Below are 17,300 nucleotides of genomic sequence, written 5' to 3' on the forward strand. Positions count from 1 at the left end.
ATGATGTCAGAGGAACCTGGAAGTTTTTTTTTTCTTCCCCAATAATCACCCACCTGGATTCAACCTCAGATTACAGAACAGGCACAGCAGCAGTATGCTAAAGCACTGCCCATCCCATAGCATGCTCTTCTCTCACTCAGGGAGTTACAATAGTATCAATGAGAAATAGAAATTTCTGGCACATAGGTAGAAATACAAATCCAATATGGGAGCTGTATTAAATCAGTGATATGATTTGTGACTGAAGTCAGATGACACAAATGTGTACACACATCTGGATAAAATACCACTTCTGAGTAGAGCTGCACTTCAAACTTGCAAAGTGCGTTTACCTCAGTCAAGGTCTTCTAAGTGTTGAGATTTGTGCCTGATAGCTCAAACGTAGGGATAGCTGTTTTTCTGCTAGTATTAAAAGTGAAGTCCCTGAGGCCCACTTTCTAAATATTGTTACTTTTTTTGTATCAGTTTTTTTGAAGGTAGGTTCTAATCTAATCCAATCCTTGAATTTTGGATACTAGTGCCATCATTTTCAGCATCATGAAATGGTCATCTTCAGACCATAACCTTTTCATTGTGAACAACTTCCAAATTCTAGCATTAGATTGACTATCAAAATACTCACACTCCTATTCTTAGATTAACCTGCAACAAGAGTGGTTTAAATGAAAGTGCTCAAAAGAAGGATAGTACCTTAAACCAGAGGGTTAAAGTATTCACTTTATTGGAAAAAAATGTTCAAGGCAGTTCAGAAACTCCCATCAGCTAAATCACTATTCCATCAGATAAGAGCTGTTCCTTTGTGAAGTACTACCATACCCAACCCTGCTCCAGTAGCCTAGAACAAGAACTGTTGGTGAATATCTTCCTGCAGACGGAACCTCAGCCATCATTCTGTCCCCAAGCAGAATTAGAAAAAGTTCAATTACATACAATGGAAGTTAGACTATATCAAGAAGTCAGGCATTACTGCTCAAATAGCTTAGCTATTGTTTACTATTTTGAAACAAGATTAATTTAAAAACACTTTTCTTCAGTCACTGCACAGGTTATGTTTACTCAGTTTCACAATTAAGCCAAAATCTAGACCTGATAGCTAAATGCTATAGTTAACTTTTTAAACAATTCAGGCTTTAGTTTTACCCAGATAATTCTCTGCAGTACTTGTAATTTTTTAATTATAACAATGCGAGAAACACATCCCAATCATAACTTGCATAAGTTAGTACACTAAAAACTGAATTAAAGTTCAAGACATTTAAAACTTACAATTAAAGCAGTTTATATATAGTATTAACTTATAACACAAATAAACCTAAGTTTACCTGATAACACCTGAAGAATTCACAGACAAATGCAAGTCCTATTTTCACAGTTACTTGAATCAGTCACATTAGTTTCCATTTAAAAAATAATACTTTTATGCAAGTATACTACATTTGCAGGAGAACTTTTTGTTCTGAAAGTAAAAGACGAGTAAGTGAATTTTTTCCCCAAACATACTCTTCTCTAGAAGCCCTTCAAAGTATTGACTGGTTTTGTTGAGTGCTTTAAAATAACCAGAGAAAACAAAAGTAGTAACAGCCGAGTGGGAGAGCATATACAATTGAACCCACTAAAGATATAGCATGTACCAACTAAAATGACAAATTTCATATTAGATCTTCCAACCAATGCATGTTTTATTCATTAAAAATTTCCAGCTAAAGTGTCTGTTACTTAGAACTTGTTAATATTTGAAAATAAAACCATGAGAAGGACAGTCAAAGAATTATGAAGGTCTATGCTGGGTCTGCAACATAGGCTGAACAGGTAGTCAAAGGGGCAGAAAATGTCTATTGTGCAAGAGATTGCAGGCTGAAAGGTGAACAATTTTCAGTTTGATCTGGGCAGCAAAAACTCTTCAGTCCATGTAAATTATATACAATATTATCAGGTGTATTTTGAAAGAGAATATAGCTTTCAAATACAGTCTGAACTTAGTGTCTGTAAAATCCTTCTCTTAGCATTCTAGTATGAGTGCAAGGATTTTTAAGATCACTTCTAAATGTAAAGACAAGCTTAATTTGTACCTACACCTTTGAAAATAGTGACACTTGTCACTTGAGCTACAATTCAAACCATTCAGTTTCAGCAAGCTTAATGTACATTACACCATTAGTATGAAATGTAAAGAATGGAGGTGATTATAAACCTGTGTATCAGGAGGGAGCAGTTACCACAACTGCTTCCTCTTGAAGTGCAAATGTATTAAAATAATTTGTTTATATATTCTTTGCTTTAACTTACTGTATGTAGTGGGGGGAAAATGCTACAAAATATGTACTAATACCATAGTATTCCTTCTGCACGGCCTCGTCACTTTCCAGGGGTTACAGTTACAGAAGGGAACAGAGGAGTCACACCAGGTGTGCTCACCACACAGATTTATGGTGATCAGAACTGTGTGCACAGCAAAAGAGGAGACATCAATAAATTATTCCAATCTACTTTAAATTTAAACAGAGATACAGCCCCAAGATTCTGAGAGTTTGTGAATGAATAATCTTTGAATACAGGCACTGGTGATAGTTCCAAGTATATAAAGAATCTGAATCAGTCACTAAAAGTTTAGATCAGATTTCACCATCTGCTGTTCTAAGAGTTATTAAGCGTGCGGTGCTTTTACAGCAGGTTACTCAATATTTTAAGGCTGCTACCTTTTTCCGGAAACATAACTCATGTAAAAATATATAGGTGGGCTGATATTTCAACTGCTTTCTTTAGGAAGTTCTTAGGTTCACTTGATTTCTTAAGGATGATGTTTAATCTCTAAAGACACATTATGTCCTTGGGCAGGCATAGGCAACTCCCATCTATAAATCAATATATTTTGTATTATTCATGGAAAGAAGACATTTCAATGTGTCTAATTTTGCTTTGCTTTCATTTAACTGCATCTTTTATTACTAATGGTAGTTAATGCCAACACCCATTAAATCTGCAAGGTCCTAAAAAGACTACAATGTTCTTACCACTTTCTAGCCCTATACACATCCCATGACATGCAATAAGGCTAATAAATAAATGACTGGGGAATAACTTACTTTCTTGTAATGTCTATATGGAGTTTTCAAAGCAAAGTTTAAGCTAATGCCTTTTAAAATGTACTACAAGTGGCATAATGCGTTACCAAAGAGCATCTAGAGTTTTGGTTGCTTTCTAAATAGCTCAAGAGTTTATTGTTTTGGGTTTTTTTGAAGCTGGTTTTTAGGTAAGTATTTCTAAGTCGCTAAGAATTTTATTCTAATAGTAAGTAACTTCTGTGACCTTATAGTGAATTAGACCAATTTAGATGCACGTTTTAGCAGACAAAAGTTTGCTTAAATTGGAAGTAACCTAGTTTCTCTCTCTCTCTCTCTCTCTCTCTCTCACACACACACACACACACACAGCACCCCACCCTATTAGCCCAAATTTTAAAAAACTTTAGCAATTGCACAATGTTTACTGTACCCATTCCACAATCTTTGATAAGCAGATGCCACATACATTTTCTTCTATAACCAGAGCTCTAGATAAATCTCCATCTTCACAATGCAGACCTTGTTATAACATCCTAACCCGTGCAAATAAGTGAATTACAAATTTAATTTGCAACTGTTGTGAAATTAAGCCACATCCAGTACACCTGCAGCCACCAGTTGCCTTGAAAGCCAGTCCAATCCTTCATATAATCCCATGCCACTTTGAGCATCACAGCCCTGAATATACCAGCTACGGCCGCAGCAGAGTTTATGGAGACTCAGCATTTCTGTGATTTCTTCTACTGAAAGAGCCCCCGCTACATCCTGCAAGAGAGCCAGGCATTACTTTAAATGCACATGGTAAATTTTCTAGAGATTTCACTTTCACTGATAAGAATATAGACTATTTAGAACTGCTAGAAAATCTCCCACATCTTAAAACCTGCAAACCAAATGAATAATCTTAAGGGCTGACAGAAGGTTTTACTGACCTAGTCACCCATGCAGAAATAACTGTTGGATTTATTAAATCAGTGACTAGTCTGTTCTTATAATATTGTCACTAAACATTAAGGAAAAACTTCTAAATTTTATTCCTTCCCCATCCCCACTTTTTAATTATGGCAGACAGTTCACAAAGTTTGTGTTAATTAGTTTAAAAAAGGAACAAGAGGTAGAAAAAAATTCACCAATACCTGCTTATTGGCAAAGATCAGCAGCAGGGCATCCCGCAATTCTCTCTCTGTTAATAACTTTGCAAGTTCACTGTGTGCTTCACTAACCCTGTCTCTGTGACTGCTATCGACAACAAATACCACCGCTATGAAAAAAATAGCGAAACATTATATACACACTCTCAAAAGTCACTCAGACATAATACCCAAATGCACTGACTCCTCAACTTCATAAGCTCTCCTTTATTTCCAACATAGAACAACCTACAATGCACAGATTGTGTGTCTCAGAATTGCACATTAACTCAAACCTCAGCATTATTAAGATATTGTACAGATAGACATACTTATTTGGAAAAAAAAAAGTCTCCCCAAAAGCCAGCATCTTAGACCCTGTCTACAGAAGGAAGTTGCAATGGTTTAACTTAAATCTGTTTTAAAACCCATTTAGTTAAACTAACTCAAAGCCCTGTGTGGACACTTGCTTCAGTTTAACTTAAAGCAATTCCTAATCAATTTACACTAAATCAAAATAAGTGTCCACACAGCTTTGCACCAGTATAACTAAATCGGTTTAAAAATCACATCTTTAGCTAAACCAGTGCAATTTTCTCATCTAGACAAGCCTTAAGTTAAGGTTATGTATACTTGTAGGAGGATTTTACATGCCAAAGAGGCTGTAAGATGGCATGAATGAAGGGGCGGCATAGAGTCATTTACTATTAGGAACTCATGGGGGTTGTAGACCATGGAAAATTAATGAGCTAAGGAGGCAGAACTGGAGAACAGTAATTCTCTGTATAATTTTCAGTGCTTCTCAGCTTTTACACTGGAAAAATAAAACAGTTATAGCAAAGAAGCAAATTAACTGTTGGTATTTTCAATTCTCACCCTAGTTCTACCCCTCTTCTTCTCTCATAGGAGAAAAGACCCTATGTTGGTGATCTCTACAGTCTGAAAATGATTTTTTTTAAAAGAGTGATTTAAAATATGTCACAGAATTCTGCAAAGAAGGCTCTGAAGAATGCACCTAGAAAACTGAAGTTTGTTATCCTTGAAAGAAAGAGTCTGTGTGTTTAGAAAAGATTTCATGAAATATTTAATTCAGGAATCTGAACCCCACTTTAAACGGAAAACAAACTAAACTATAGACATTAGGACATTGCCATAATTTAGTGCCCAAAAGTATAGTAGGCACTTTCATGCTAGCAACATTCAGAAGAATGTTTTACCATGTGGACAGCAAACCTGTTCTGATAGACTTGTTTTTATCCATATTAATGTAACTATGATTGGATATGGTGCTGCAGTACTGGGTCAGAAGTTACGTTACTTTATAGAGCTGAGTATTTTAATTTCAAATGCTATCGAATGTTTACACATGTAAAGTGCTACTTATCACCAAGTGAACGTCTGGAATGCTACATCTTTGTCCACTGTCAGTTAAAACCAATTTAACAGAGGTTCTAATTTTTGTTATGGCTCCATGAACTATGGAGCTGAAGAATTTACAAAGAATGCAACTTTTCCCAGCAGACATCAAGATCTACTGGTGCAAAATATTTTCTTAGGCCATGACTTTAGCACCCATACTTCACCATACACATAATTACTTATTTTATGTCAATTTTCTATGATTAAATGATTTCTAGTCATATTCTTTTGGCACTAATGAATGCACAAACTACAAAACCAAACAGTCTGAATGTTTTAGCAATCCTACCTTGTGTATTGAGGTAATAATGCTTCCACAAAGGCCTCAATTTGTGCTTCCCTCCTACATCCCAAATAGTAAACTTCAGGTTTTTATATTCTACAGTTTCAACATTAAAACCTAAAAGAGAAAAGTTCACTTTTTATACTCTTATTCCTAACAATGAATCGGTCAAACTTTTAAATCACTCAGTTACATACCTATTGTTGGAATAGGTTGCATGAACTCATCCTGCTTTAACTTAAACAAAATAGTTGTTTTGCCAGCTCCGTCTAATCCTAGGGTCACAACTCGAATCTCCATTTTTGGTCCAATATGTACTCTGTTGTCCTGGTGAAAAAAATATATAAACACTGAAAACAAGCTAAAAGTTCCATCTTCACTGTCTTTGTAGGAAACTCCAGGACCTCTGTGGCATGCAACATGTCTCACTATTTGTAAAGTAAAAAGAACGAGAAGTACTTGTGGGACCTTAGAGACTAATTTATAGATTTTAAATCCAGAATGAACCATAATGCTCATTTAGTCTGACCTGCTGCCTATGCTACAGCAGGGCCACCCAGAGGATTCAGGGGCAAAGCAATTTCGGGGGCCCCTTCCATAAGAAAATGTGGCAATACTATAGAATACTGTATTCTCATGGGGGCCCCTGCAGGGCCCGGGGCAAATTGCCCCACTTGCCCCCCCCCTCCCCCCCAGGCAGCCCTGCGCTACAGAACCCCACTCGGTAAATTATACGGGAACCATTTGCCAGGAACTGTGGAAAGAGGAATGTGCCTTAAACAGAGAGGTTTCTGGAGCTGTAAGAAACCCTCACAACGCCAACATTGTGGTTCTTGTACAGCTAGGGGAACTAATTCCAAAACCTGCCTTTTGGAGTTAATGGCGACTAGGAAGGCCAGCCCCAGACTTATGTAATCTGTCATTCTGATTAATGTTGGCATCTGATGATACTAAGATGAAAAGTCTGATGTAGCTCTCTGCATAACGCCATAAGTCCCTGATCTCTCATTTCTATGGTGCTTGGTTGTACAGGAATCCATTATAGAAATGCTAATGTAGCAGATATCCATCAGTACTTCGTAACTATTATTATATTTGTATTATGGTGGCATGTAGGTAACAAGGCTCCCCTGTGCTGAGCTCTGTACAAAGAGGCAGTTCCTTCCTTAAAGTTTCTGTTTCCACTGACACCACAAACATAAATTTGATATCAAGGAATGAAATTTCCCGGTTGAGTTCTGTCTGTATACCAAAATATAACTGGTCTGGATTAAAAAGTCCTTGCTTCAAATATATCTGGTCTTTTCTGCAGGTGCAGTGTGAGTTCCTTGGCCATCTAGCAAGTCCATCATGGCTTCTAGGGCAGTGGAAAACTAGGAGGACTTCAACTTTCCCTGTCCCTCTTTCCTGTACCATTTACCTTTACTGTCTTGAAAGGTAGCATATTCTTCTCTGCCCAGGACATTATTTCCATTGCCATGGAGAAGCACTGACATCTGGTTGCTCTCACTTTTGGAAGGGGTAAAAACACTCTTGTCTTAGTCACAGACCAACCTCTAACAGAAGGTAGCAGGAGACTTCCCTTTTGAACAGCATAATTGCCTCTATGTACTTACTTGTACCCTCTTCTGAAGCAGATGGTATTGGTTGCTGTCATAGACAGCGTATTGGACTAGATGGGCCTCTGGTCCTATCCCATACAACAATGTTTGTGGGGTGCTTTTTGTTTGTTTTGTTTAACTTTAGATACACCACTGATAGGGGTGTCAAAATGAACTAAGAGGACGTATACTCTGAAATTTTGTCCTCCAAATATGCTTCCCCATCCTGCAAAGATTGCTTCCATAGTGAGTATGCAAGGTCTAGAGTAAAAACTGGGTTGCCACAGAGCTATCTATGTAGCAAACATATTATAAATTCAAATTGACATAGAAACACCACTCAAACTGACTGTTTTTTCCCCATCTATTTCAACAGAGAGTATCTTGTGTCACAGTGCAAGATGGCAGCCTCCGTATTCCGAAATCACAGTCAGTCACAGCTAGAAAAATTGTTAAAAGGTATATTTGTACAACAAATGCATTTGCAGCATCTATGAAAAGTCTGGTGATAAATCATTGCAATTTTCCTTTAATACACATTTTGAATTTCAGAAAGAAGACAGTTCTATTTTCAACAGACTCTTGAAGACATATGAAAAAGGGTTTTGAAGACTATACCTTTGTAAAAGTGACAGGAATGCTAGCATCAAGCTGTATATGATCTGCAAGTTCTGTAAATTGCTGCTGCTGTTTTTGTAATGTTTCTAGTAGCCTTGTAATCTCCTGTTTAGCCAACACTACTCTGCAGTCATCCTAAAACAGACAAAAGGCAGAAGCACTCTTTCTACTAGTAAATCATTTAATGGGAAAAAAGGGGGCAGATAATTATGTACGACAATAAAACTATTTTATTTTTTATTTCAAATAATCTAATAGAACAAAATTTATATTTACAAAAAATGCATTTAACAAATGATACATTTTCCACTTTTATACTGCAAATATAATCCTAATAGAGCTCAAAGAGCTTTGCAAAACAAAACAACAAACAAAAAACCAAAGAGAAAACACTTCTCTCTCTCTCACCCCTAATCCCCAGTGATGTGAAGGAACAATATCTAATACCATTCACAGAAATTTAGCATCCTCAGGCTTGGAATATGGCAACTGGTTAATAGCATACAGCAACACTATAACACTGTGAAAAGCTGTACCCAGGTGTTAAAACTGGGAAATTTAGTTAAGTAGAATGTCAGTATTTAAGGTGAAATCTGACCAGAGTTAGTTCCCAATAGCTTAGAAGAGATAAAAGCAATTTAAAATCATGTTTAAAAAATAAAAGCTGTCTTACAATAATAGCATATTAAATAGATAGAACTGAAAGAATTTTAAAAATAAAGTTTACTTTTTACTAAATAATATGTTTATTTACTTTTTGCTCTTTATTCATCTTGGACAATGAAAACAGACTGGTCAGTTTTATCTAGAATGGTAACTTCCTTCTCATACTTAGCACAATGCTGCGAAGTTTGGGTTCCAAACCTTCCAGAGAACCACTTAATTCCAAGCAAACATTTTTCTACCTTGACTTTATTTCCAATAAAGTATTCATTTTAGTAACAGCAATTGTAAAACCTTTCCCCAATAAAACTTATATTTTTAGCCTGAGCTACACATCTGTGTCTCCATATTCACATGGCGAATAATTGCTATAATGTTTTCAATCTCACTTTATAGTAGTGTGTTTCTAACATGATAAAGAAAATTTAAAAGCACAGCATTGTCCAATTTAGCAGTTTATAAACTATACTTCATTTACGGACCCAACTATGCACTTGCTCCATGATACAGCCCACTTAATCACCTACCTGCTGTAAAGTCTTTTCACAGTGAAGACAAGCAGTTGAAACCTGTGACAACAGGATAGTCATGTCTTCCTGCTGTTGTCTGAGCCAAATCAATTTCTCCCGCACATGTGCATCAACCACACTAAGTGCCATTTCTTCCTGGCGACAAAGGGTCTCATGAAGATCAGAAAAATAGGCTCGGACGCATGAACGGGCATTTTCTGCAGTACCTGGGGCCTACAGTGTAAAGTCATAAAATCAAAGAGAAAATTAACAATCAAAAATCATTTTATCCGAACAGCATAATACTTAGTGCTGTGTTACATTCCAAATCCTAACTTCTAGATGAGTTTGAGCAGCAGATTCAGATCTCAACAGGTACAGTTTTGGTGAGGGTTGTATATCTGCTCCCAGCACGGAGGCCCTTGCATAGGTTATTCCAATAAACAATTACTTATTACACGTATACAGTGTATGAAAATAAATATTATCAGGGAGCAATAACTTGAAAAGAATACAACAGCATATGAGGACACATGGACAAACTACTTGCCATAGTACCTCAATGATGTATAAGTATATAGCTCTCCCCACAGCCGCTCTAATGTCAGTAAAATCAAGGAGGCAATCAATATGATAGAAGTTCTCAAGACATCTCTCTTGGGACTCAGTCTTTCTAGGTGTGAGCTGGGGTGACCAGACATCCCAATAAAATTGGGACTGTTCAGATATTTAGGTGTTTGTCCCGCATCCCGACTGATATTTTGCGGCACTCCATTTTTTGTGGGTTTTTTTTTGCTCCGCGGCACTCTACTTTTTTTTTTTTGCTCTGCCACCTCCACTCCACCCCACCCCATCCCCAAAAAGTGTGTCCCGATATTTTCTTCCTCTCATCTGGTCACCCTAGTGTGAGCACACTCAATTTCCACTGACTTTGCAGAACTGAAGGTACTCAGTAATTTGCAGGACTGGACTCTGAGTGAACTCTTACGTATAGTTCTCGTACAACATTCTTAAAAGATTTTGGTTACTACAGAAAAAAATATGTTGTGTTTGAGAAAAACAATTTCTTACATGTTCTGTATGGGCCATTCCAACTCCATCTTCCACTATTTGTTCTCCTCCTTCAATTTGTTGAACAATTCCAACTAGTTTTCTGGAATAGTCTGAGATTTCTTCTGTGAAGGTTCTTATACAGTGTGCCATGTCTAAAATGGATGCACGGATCTGGTTTGCTTCTGGTTCCAAAACAGAATGCTACAATCAAAAGTAACACATACTAAATGTCAGCTCTAAGTTTCCCTTCCAGTCACCATCAGCCCAGCTAAAATAAGATTTTCCCCCATACTGTTCAAAAGAATTAGGGAAGGAAAAAGAGAGGAAAAATGTGGACTAAACAATCTTTGATAAATTAAGAAAAAAAATCAGGTATTATTAATTTTGTTATGTGACTGAAACAGGGATATAGCAATCACACAAATAACTACATGTGCTCATTTGTCTTTTCCCCCCATCTTTAATAAACGTAAAGAGAAAAAGGAAAAAACTATTTAGACTAGCTTAAATTGTCTGGGTGATGCTGCAACCTCTACATCATAAACAGCTGATAACTATCAAAACTGGCAGCTGCATAGATGATGAGCCTTTCTGCCTTAATAAATAAATGAAGAACAGCACTGTCGTTTTACAGATCACAATGATTTTTGTTTGTTTGTTATTGCACTGTTACCACAGCAGTTGCATGCAGTGAAGGAAACGAACAAAAAGGCAGTGACATTCTTGATAAAAGGCTCAAAGATCAGGCATAAACTCCCTCCTTCTCTTTGTGTACTTAACACTGGAAAAAATAATTATTTTCTTAAACCACCCAACAGCATGAATGTAATAGAAAAATAACAGTACCTTATGACCTTGATGCTTTCCATATTCTTTGCAGACACAACACATAAGGGGACTGGTCTGACAATCTTCTTCTAAACAAACAAATTCAATGGCATGCACCTGGTGCTGGCAACACATGGTCTTCTCATGAGGTTTTTCAGCAAGAGGTACACGCCTATGTTTTGCTAATGTCTTCGTAGAATGGGTAAGCTGTGAACACTCTGCACACAAATGAGTGGCACAAACAGTGCAGTATACAGATGCAACATGAGCTTCATCTTCATCACAACGAATGATGCTCTTTAACAAAAAAAACCTTATTGAGTTAATATTTGATTCCAATAATTGAAAATAAATTAGATTAGATACTTTCAACTTGTTCAAGCCTAAAAATTTCACTCCCCTTAAAATCATTAATTGCTGAGGAACGTTCGCCTTATTCCAAATGGATGATTTTAAATTCTGCACTCTCTCACCAAGCCCTTCTTTACAAATAAATAAATACATTAAAAAAATTCACCATTTGAGTGACCCACAGGAAACTGATTTTCAAAGGTACTGAGTATCCACAACTCAAACTGAATTCAATAGGAACTGAAGATGCTCAAAAACAATGAAAGTCAGATCCCAGACCTTTCTCCAATGTCTCTTAAAAAACAAAAACAGGATATCAATGGGCGAGCACCTCTTTAAGACAATACATTGTTTCTAGGATTGATTATATGGAACTAGCTCAATCATGATCTCACTGCAGCCATCAGGAAATGCTCAAAACAGCTAATTAACGCATTTACCAAATTCATGTAAAAGGATGAAATTTGGGAAAGAAAAAATAAATTTTTGATTTTTAGGAGGTGTTGCAGCTTGCTTTTTTTTTTTTTTTTTTTTTTTGTAATACTGCAGCTAAAAGAAATTTATAAGGAATGGCAGTCTCCAAAAGAGTTTAATGACCTTTTTCAGTGAACATAAGTGTGCAAGATAAGTGGTAATTTTGGTTTTTCCTCTACTTGAGTCTATATGTATTGGACCATATTCACTGCACAAATGAATTATTCAAGTTTTTAGTACTTCTTTACTCTGAAAAAATGCAAATAATTAAACGGCAATTCGTTTATTAGCTGGGTGAGATCTAGGATTTGTATAGATACAATACGTATACTCTGCAACCATAGGAACTTTTAATTTGGTAAGTGTTTGGTTTTAATTTTTGTTAAGCTAAAAACGAACTCTCTCCTCTTCAGTTTTAAACAAAGATAAGCATTCTTGAATCAATACCTCTCCAGACTGGCCAATAGCTTCTTCTGTTGTCCCACATTGGCCAGCAGGGCCATTCTGCAGTCGTTCCAAGAGCTCCAGCAACGCAAAGTTTTTTTTCAAGCCCCACACACCGGAATCTCCTATTTTTTAAATAGAAAATTTGATTTAAAAACCACCACCACAAACTGCATTTGCATTTCTGCCAGTTAAAGATTAAAAGAAATAAATATTCCCACTAAATTACTAGAACCAGGTCACTTATAAAAACAATTCTGGGTAGTTTCCACAGCACAGAAGCCAGCAAGATTACTGTAAGAATTTACAGTATTTTAGCAAAACCAATGGTAAGGATCTGCAATATTTTAAGCAAACTGCCACAAATCTGTACCACAAAAAGCTTTTTCCTTGATCACTCATTATAAATATACTGTTACCAAACACTGAAGAGTAAAATATGATTTGCACCCATCCTTAAGATCCCTGCATGACCACAAAAGATCCAAAGGTAGCAGAAAATATATATTTCTGCTGCACTAGTGGGTCCAGTAATGGAAAACCCATAAAGAACAACTTCATGCTTTATTGCATGACACAGATGTGAAATCTACAGCAGATCTCAACCTGGGAAAATGTCAGAGGAGAAGTAGATGTGTCATCCAAAAACAAGGGATCACATAGAGCTTGATCCACATGGCCAAAAACACTGGAGGAAAGCAGCAGGCCACATCCACTCCTCCTACCATCACCATTTTGCAGAAGTCAGCCTGTGGCTGGCCACCTGGAAGCACACAGTGATGCACAGCAAAGACAGGGAATCCCCTACAATTCCTTGCCCCTGGGGCCACCCCTCAAGGGTTATCCAAAATGTGGACAAGGACCGAGTATTTGCTCCTAAAATTTCAGGAAGGAAGCCACCGTCCGTGGTTTCCCTCTGCATCCAATACCATGGATATGATAAGGCTTTCACAGAGGTGCCCCTACAAGATCTTCATTTTTTTCACCCTTCTGCCAATACAGAAGACAAATAAAGCCTATAATGTTTGATACATCAATAGTCATTTTTAAAAATCAGATTCTCAGGTACTTTTCACTCAGCAGGCCATATCTAAATAAAACCTAATACATCATTATACCAGTTGATCTTCTGAAAAAAGAGGTAGGCAAACAAATGGAATCATCTGTCAATTTAACTTGTATTCATTACTGGGGAAGGGAGAAAGACATTCTGGAAACTGTTTCCCAGAATAACAATAAAAGTTACATATGATCAGCAAAGAGGGAAAAAATGGATCTCTGAGCTGACTCAAGGTTTGTCTAGACCAGAGATGGGCCTACATCCGGCCTGCGGGGCCCTCCTGGCCAGCCCCTGAGCTCCTGGCCCGGGAGGCTAGCTCCTGGCCCCTTCCCTGCTGTTCCCCCTCCCCCACAGCCTCAGCTCACTGCGCCGCTGGAGCAATGCTCTGGGCAGCGGGGCTGCAAAGCTGCAGCCTGACCTGGTGCTCTGCGCTGCACGGTGGTGTGGCTGGCTGGCTCCAGCCAGGTGGCACGGCTGCCTGTCCTGGTGCTCTGGGTGGCGCGGCTGTAGTGCTGCCAGCCACCGGTGCTCCAGGCAGTGCAGTAAGGGGGCAGAAATCAGGGGGGTTTGGATAGAGGGCAGAGGAGTTCGGGGTGGTGGGCAGGGGGCACAGGTGTGGATAGGGGTCGGGGCAGTTAGAGGGCAGGGAACAGGGGTTGAATGGAGGCAGGGGTCCCTGGGGGTTGGAGGGGGTGGTGGGGGGCAGTCAGGGGACAGGGAGAAGGGGTGGTTAGATTGGGCAGGGGGCAGTCAGGAGCAGGGGTTCTGAGGGCAGTCAGGGGACAGGGAACGGGGGGGGAGGGGGTTAGACGGGTCAAGAGTCCCAGGAAGACCATCAGGGGGCAAGAAGCACAGGGGGGTTGGATAGGGGGTAGGGTCCGGGCCATACCTGGCTGTTTGGGGAGGCACAGGCTCCCCTAACCGGTTCTCCATAAAATTTCGGAAACCCAATGTGACCCTCAGGCCAAAAAATTTGCCCACCCCTCGTCTAGACTGTAAAACTCCATAAGGTGTAATGTCATTAAACCAACATTTCTCATTCCAATGAAGTCTGCTCACACTGTTACAGTTGCAGCAGTTTTGAGACACCATGTATCTGTTCTGCACTATGTTAAACAACAAACAAAATCATCCAAAACATAGGACTTCTTGGTGATGGGGCACTTCAACTACGCAGGCATCTGCTGGGAAAATAATTACCAGGGCACAGATTATCCAAAAAATTCTTAGAATGCATTAAAAACAACTTTTTATTACAGAAGGTGGAGAAAGTGTCTAGAGGAGAGGCTACTCTGCATCTGATTTTGACAGACAATGTGTGAGCACCTCTTTTAAGACAGTATACTGTTTCTAGGATTTGGTTAAGGAGGAACTGGTTAAAAATCTGAAGGTGGAAAGCAGCTTGGGCAAAAGTCATCATGAAATGGAGAGTTCATGATTCTAAGGAATGGTAGGAGGGAAAAGAGCAGAAGGCAGACATCATCAAACTCAGAGAATTGGCAGGTAAGATCCCATGAGAAGCAAATCTAAGAGGAAAAACAAGAGTTCAGAAGAATTGGCAGTTTTCAAAGAGACATTATTAAATGGCATAAAAGCAAACTATACAAATGTGTGGGAAAGACAGGCAGTACAGTAAGGCTCTGTCTACACTACCAAGTTTTGTCGCCAAAAACTGCCTTTTGGCGACAAAATAGCGAGTATATAGATACTGCGATGAGACTTTTGTCAGGAAAAATGTCCAATTTCGGTGACAAAATACTTCCACACCTACGAGAGACTTTTTTCTTTTCTTTTCCCTTTATTATTGACAAAGAGCCAGTGTAGAGACCATGCATGCTTTAATCACTTTATTTGGCCTCCAGGAAGTGTCCCACAATCACCATCTTGACCGCTCTGGTCAGCAGTTTGAACTCTGCTGCCAGGCAGCCAGGTAAACAACAATCCACCCCTCCCCTTTGCAAGCCCCAGGAATTTTAAATTCCATTTCATGCTTGCTGGCTTGGCAGTCTCATCACATCTTCCCAGGTGACCATAGCTGGCTATCGCATCAAACGCTCTCCCACCTGGAACACAGCAGAGCCGTTGGATCTGATCAGTATATGGGGAGAGGAGTCTGTGCAGCCCCAGCTGCGCTTGACCCGTAGGAACGGGATACCTATTGGCACATTTCTCGAGGCTTGTGTGAAAAGGGCTATGATCGGGACACGCTGCAATGCAGATTGAAGATAAAGGAGCTGAGGCAGGCATACCATAAGGCAAGGGAGGCAAACCGTCGCTCCGGTGCTGCACCTAAGACCTGCTGTTTCTATAAGGAGCTGGATGGTATCCTCAATGGTGACCCCATTTCCAAGAGCCTCGTGGATACTTCGGGGAGAATGGAGGAGGCGGAAAGAGTACCTAACCAGGAGGATGACGTTATTGATGAAGAGGTGGAACTAGACTTGGATGTGGAGCTCCCGGCAAGTCAACTGGTGGGGCAAGCAGCCAGGAACTTTTCTCCACCCCTGAGCTGCCTAGCCAGTCTCAGCAGTTGCTCTCCGGTGAGCAAGAAACAGATGAGATGTCTGGCAAGTGGCTGTGGCTTGTGTAGTGCGGAGGTGGGTTCAGAACATAGAAATATGGGAGGCTGGCCGTGTTTCTGTGAGCTGGACATTTCCCCATGTAGCTAATCAGTACGATGGAACAGGGTGTTGATGCACGCTGAGATCTCATGGGATTCCTTCAGAGAGTTCTCCAGGAAAGTTTCCTGGAGGTACTCGGTAATTCTCTGGTGCAGGTTGCATGGCAGTACAGCTTTGTTCCTTCCCCCATTGTAGGACACTGTCCCGCGCCATTTGGCAATCGCTTGTGCAGGGATCAAAGCAGCACATAGGTGAGCTGCATATAGAGCAGGGCAGAAGCCACAATAATGCAGCAGATGTACCCTGGTTTCCCTGCTTACCCTCAGCAGTAAGATGTCTGCTAGAATGATCCTTGCCTGTGGAAAAGTGTGGGATAATTTTAGAGTTATTTCCCTGTAAAGCTGCACCGCAACCCCTGCCAAGACTGCATGTTCTTCTGTCCAGGTACAGCACCCTCCCCCACCCCCACCCAAAACTCACCATGTTTTGGGTTCTTGCAGAGATGTGTGCCTGACCAGGGTCAGTGAGAAAGTGATTGGTATGTTGAAAAAAGTGCATACAAGTGAAATGTTTCAATGGTGCGCTTGAATTTAACAATCCCGCTTCTGTTCATTGTCCTGTGCTTCACCAGATGTGGCCTTCAGGGACACCCCACGTACCCCTGCCGACCATCTCTGCTAGATAAGAAAGAGGCCAAGACACAGCAAAGACGACATGTTCTGGGAGGTACTGCAGTGCTCCATTACAGAGAAAAGGGAACGAAAGGAGTGCTGGGAAGCCAAAAGGCAGGACAGAAAAAAGAATCAAGCATTTGCTAGGGACGCAACTGAGTGGATGATAAAAGTAATGGAGGAGCAAACAGAAATGCTCAAGTTCTTAATAATCCTCCACAGTGACCAGGTCCAGGCTCGACCTCCACTACAGCACATGCAGGGTTCTTTACCAGCCTCCCCTCCCCTCCCCTCACACACACACACACACACCTTTCCACTGTCTGGGACTCCTCAGTTTCCCCATCACTCCACCCCTTCACATAACTTTCACAATGACAGTTAGATCTACCCACAGTTGTGAGGGTCTGCCCTTTCCCAGTCCCTCCTTTCCCAGCAAGCATCTGTGTTTTCCTGAGTGTCAATGTGCTTTTTCTTGATCAATAAATTCAAAAAGTTTCATAATGGTAAATC

The 17,300-nt window shown here is 39.7% G+C and overlaps 1 protein-coding gene and 1 long non-coding RNA gene across 3 annotated transcripts in view; one reads left to right on the forward strand and one right to left on the reverse strand.

The window, feature by feature from the left end:
- Positions 1-704: 704 nt before the first annotated feature.
- The window catches only part of TRIM23 (tripartite motif containing 23), a 29,012-nt gene continuing 12,416 nt past the window's right edge, over positions 705-17,300 (reverse strand). For both annotated transcript variants that reach the window (XM_039544908.1, XM_039544909.1), the window contains exons 3-11: positions 12,439-12,560; positions 11,185-11,463; positions 10,357-10,539; positions 9,304-9,519; positions 8,114-8,248; positions 6,092-6,221; positions 5,901-6,011; positions 4,199-4,323; positions 705-3,827 (exon numbers count right to left, since the gene is read on the reverse strand). In XM_039544908.1, the coding sequence (XP_039400842.1) occupies positions 3,648-3,827; positions 4,199-4,323; positions 5,901-6,011; positions 6,092-6,221; positions 8,114-8,248; positions 9,304-9,519; positions 10,357-10,539; positions 11,185-11,463; positions 12,439-12,560 (1,481 nt within the window). In that variant the 3' untranslated portion in view covers positions 705-3,647. The remainder of the gene's footprint in view (positions 3,828-4,198; positions 4,324-5,900; positions 6,012-6,091; positions 6,222-8,113; positions 8,249-9,303; positions 9,520-10,356; positions 10,540-11,184; positions 11,464-12,438; positions 12,561-17,300) is intronic.
- On the forward strand, positions 7,120-8,152 carry LOC120408228. Its single transcript, XR_005600552.1, has 3 exons — positions 7,120-7,331; positions 7,872-7,954; positions 8,048-8,152. It is a non-coding gene; the product is annotated as an uncharacterized LOC120408228 (long non-coding RNA).

This window comes from Mauremys reevesii, linkage group 6 (genome assembly GCF_016161935.1).
Source record: "Mauremys reevesii isolate NIE-2019 linkage group 6, ASM1616193v1, whole genome shotgun sequence".
Taxonomy (NCBI): domain Eukaryota; kingdom Metazoa; phylum Chordata; order Testudines; family Geoemydidae; genus Mauremys; species Mauremys reevesii.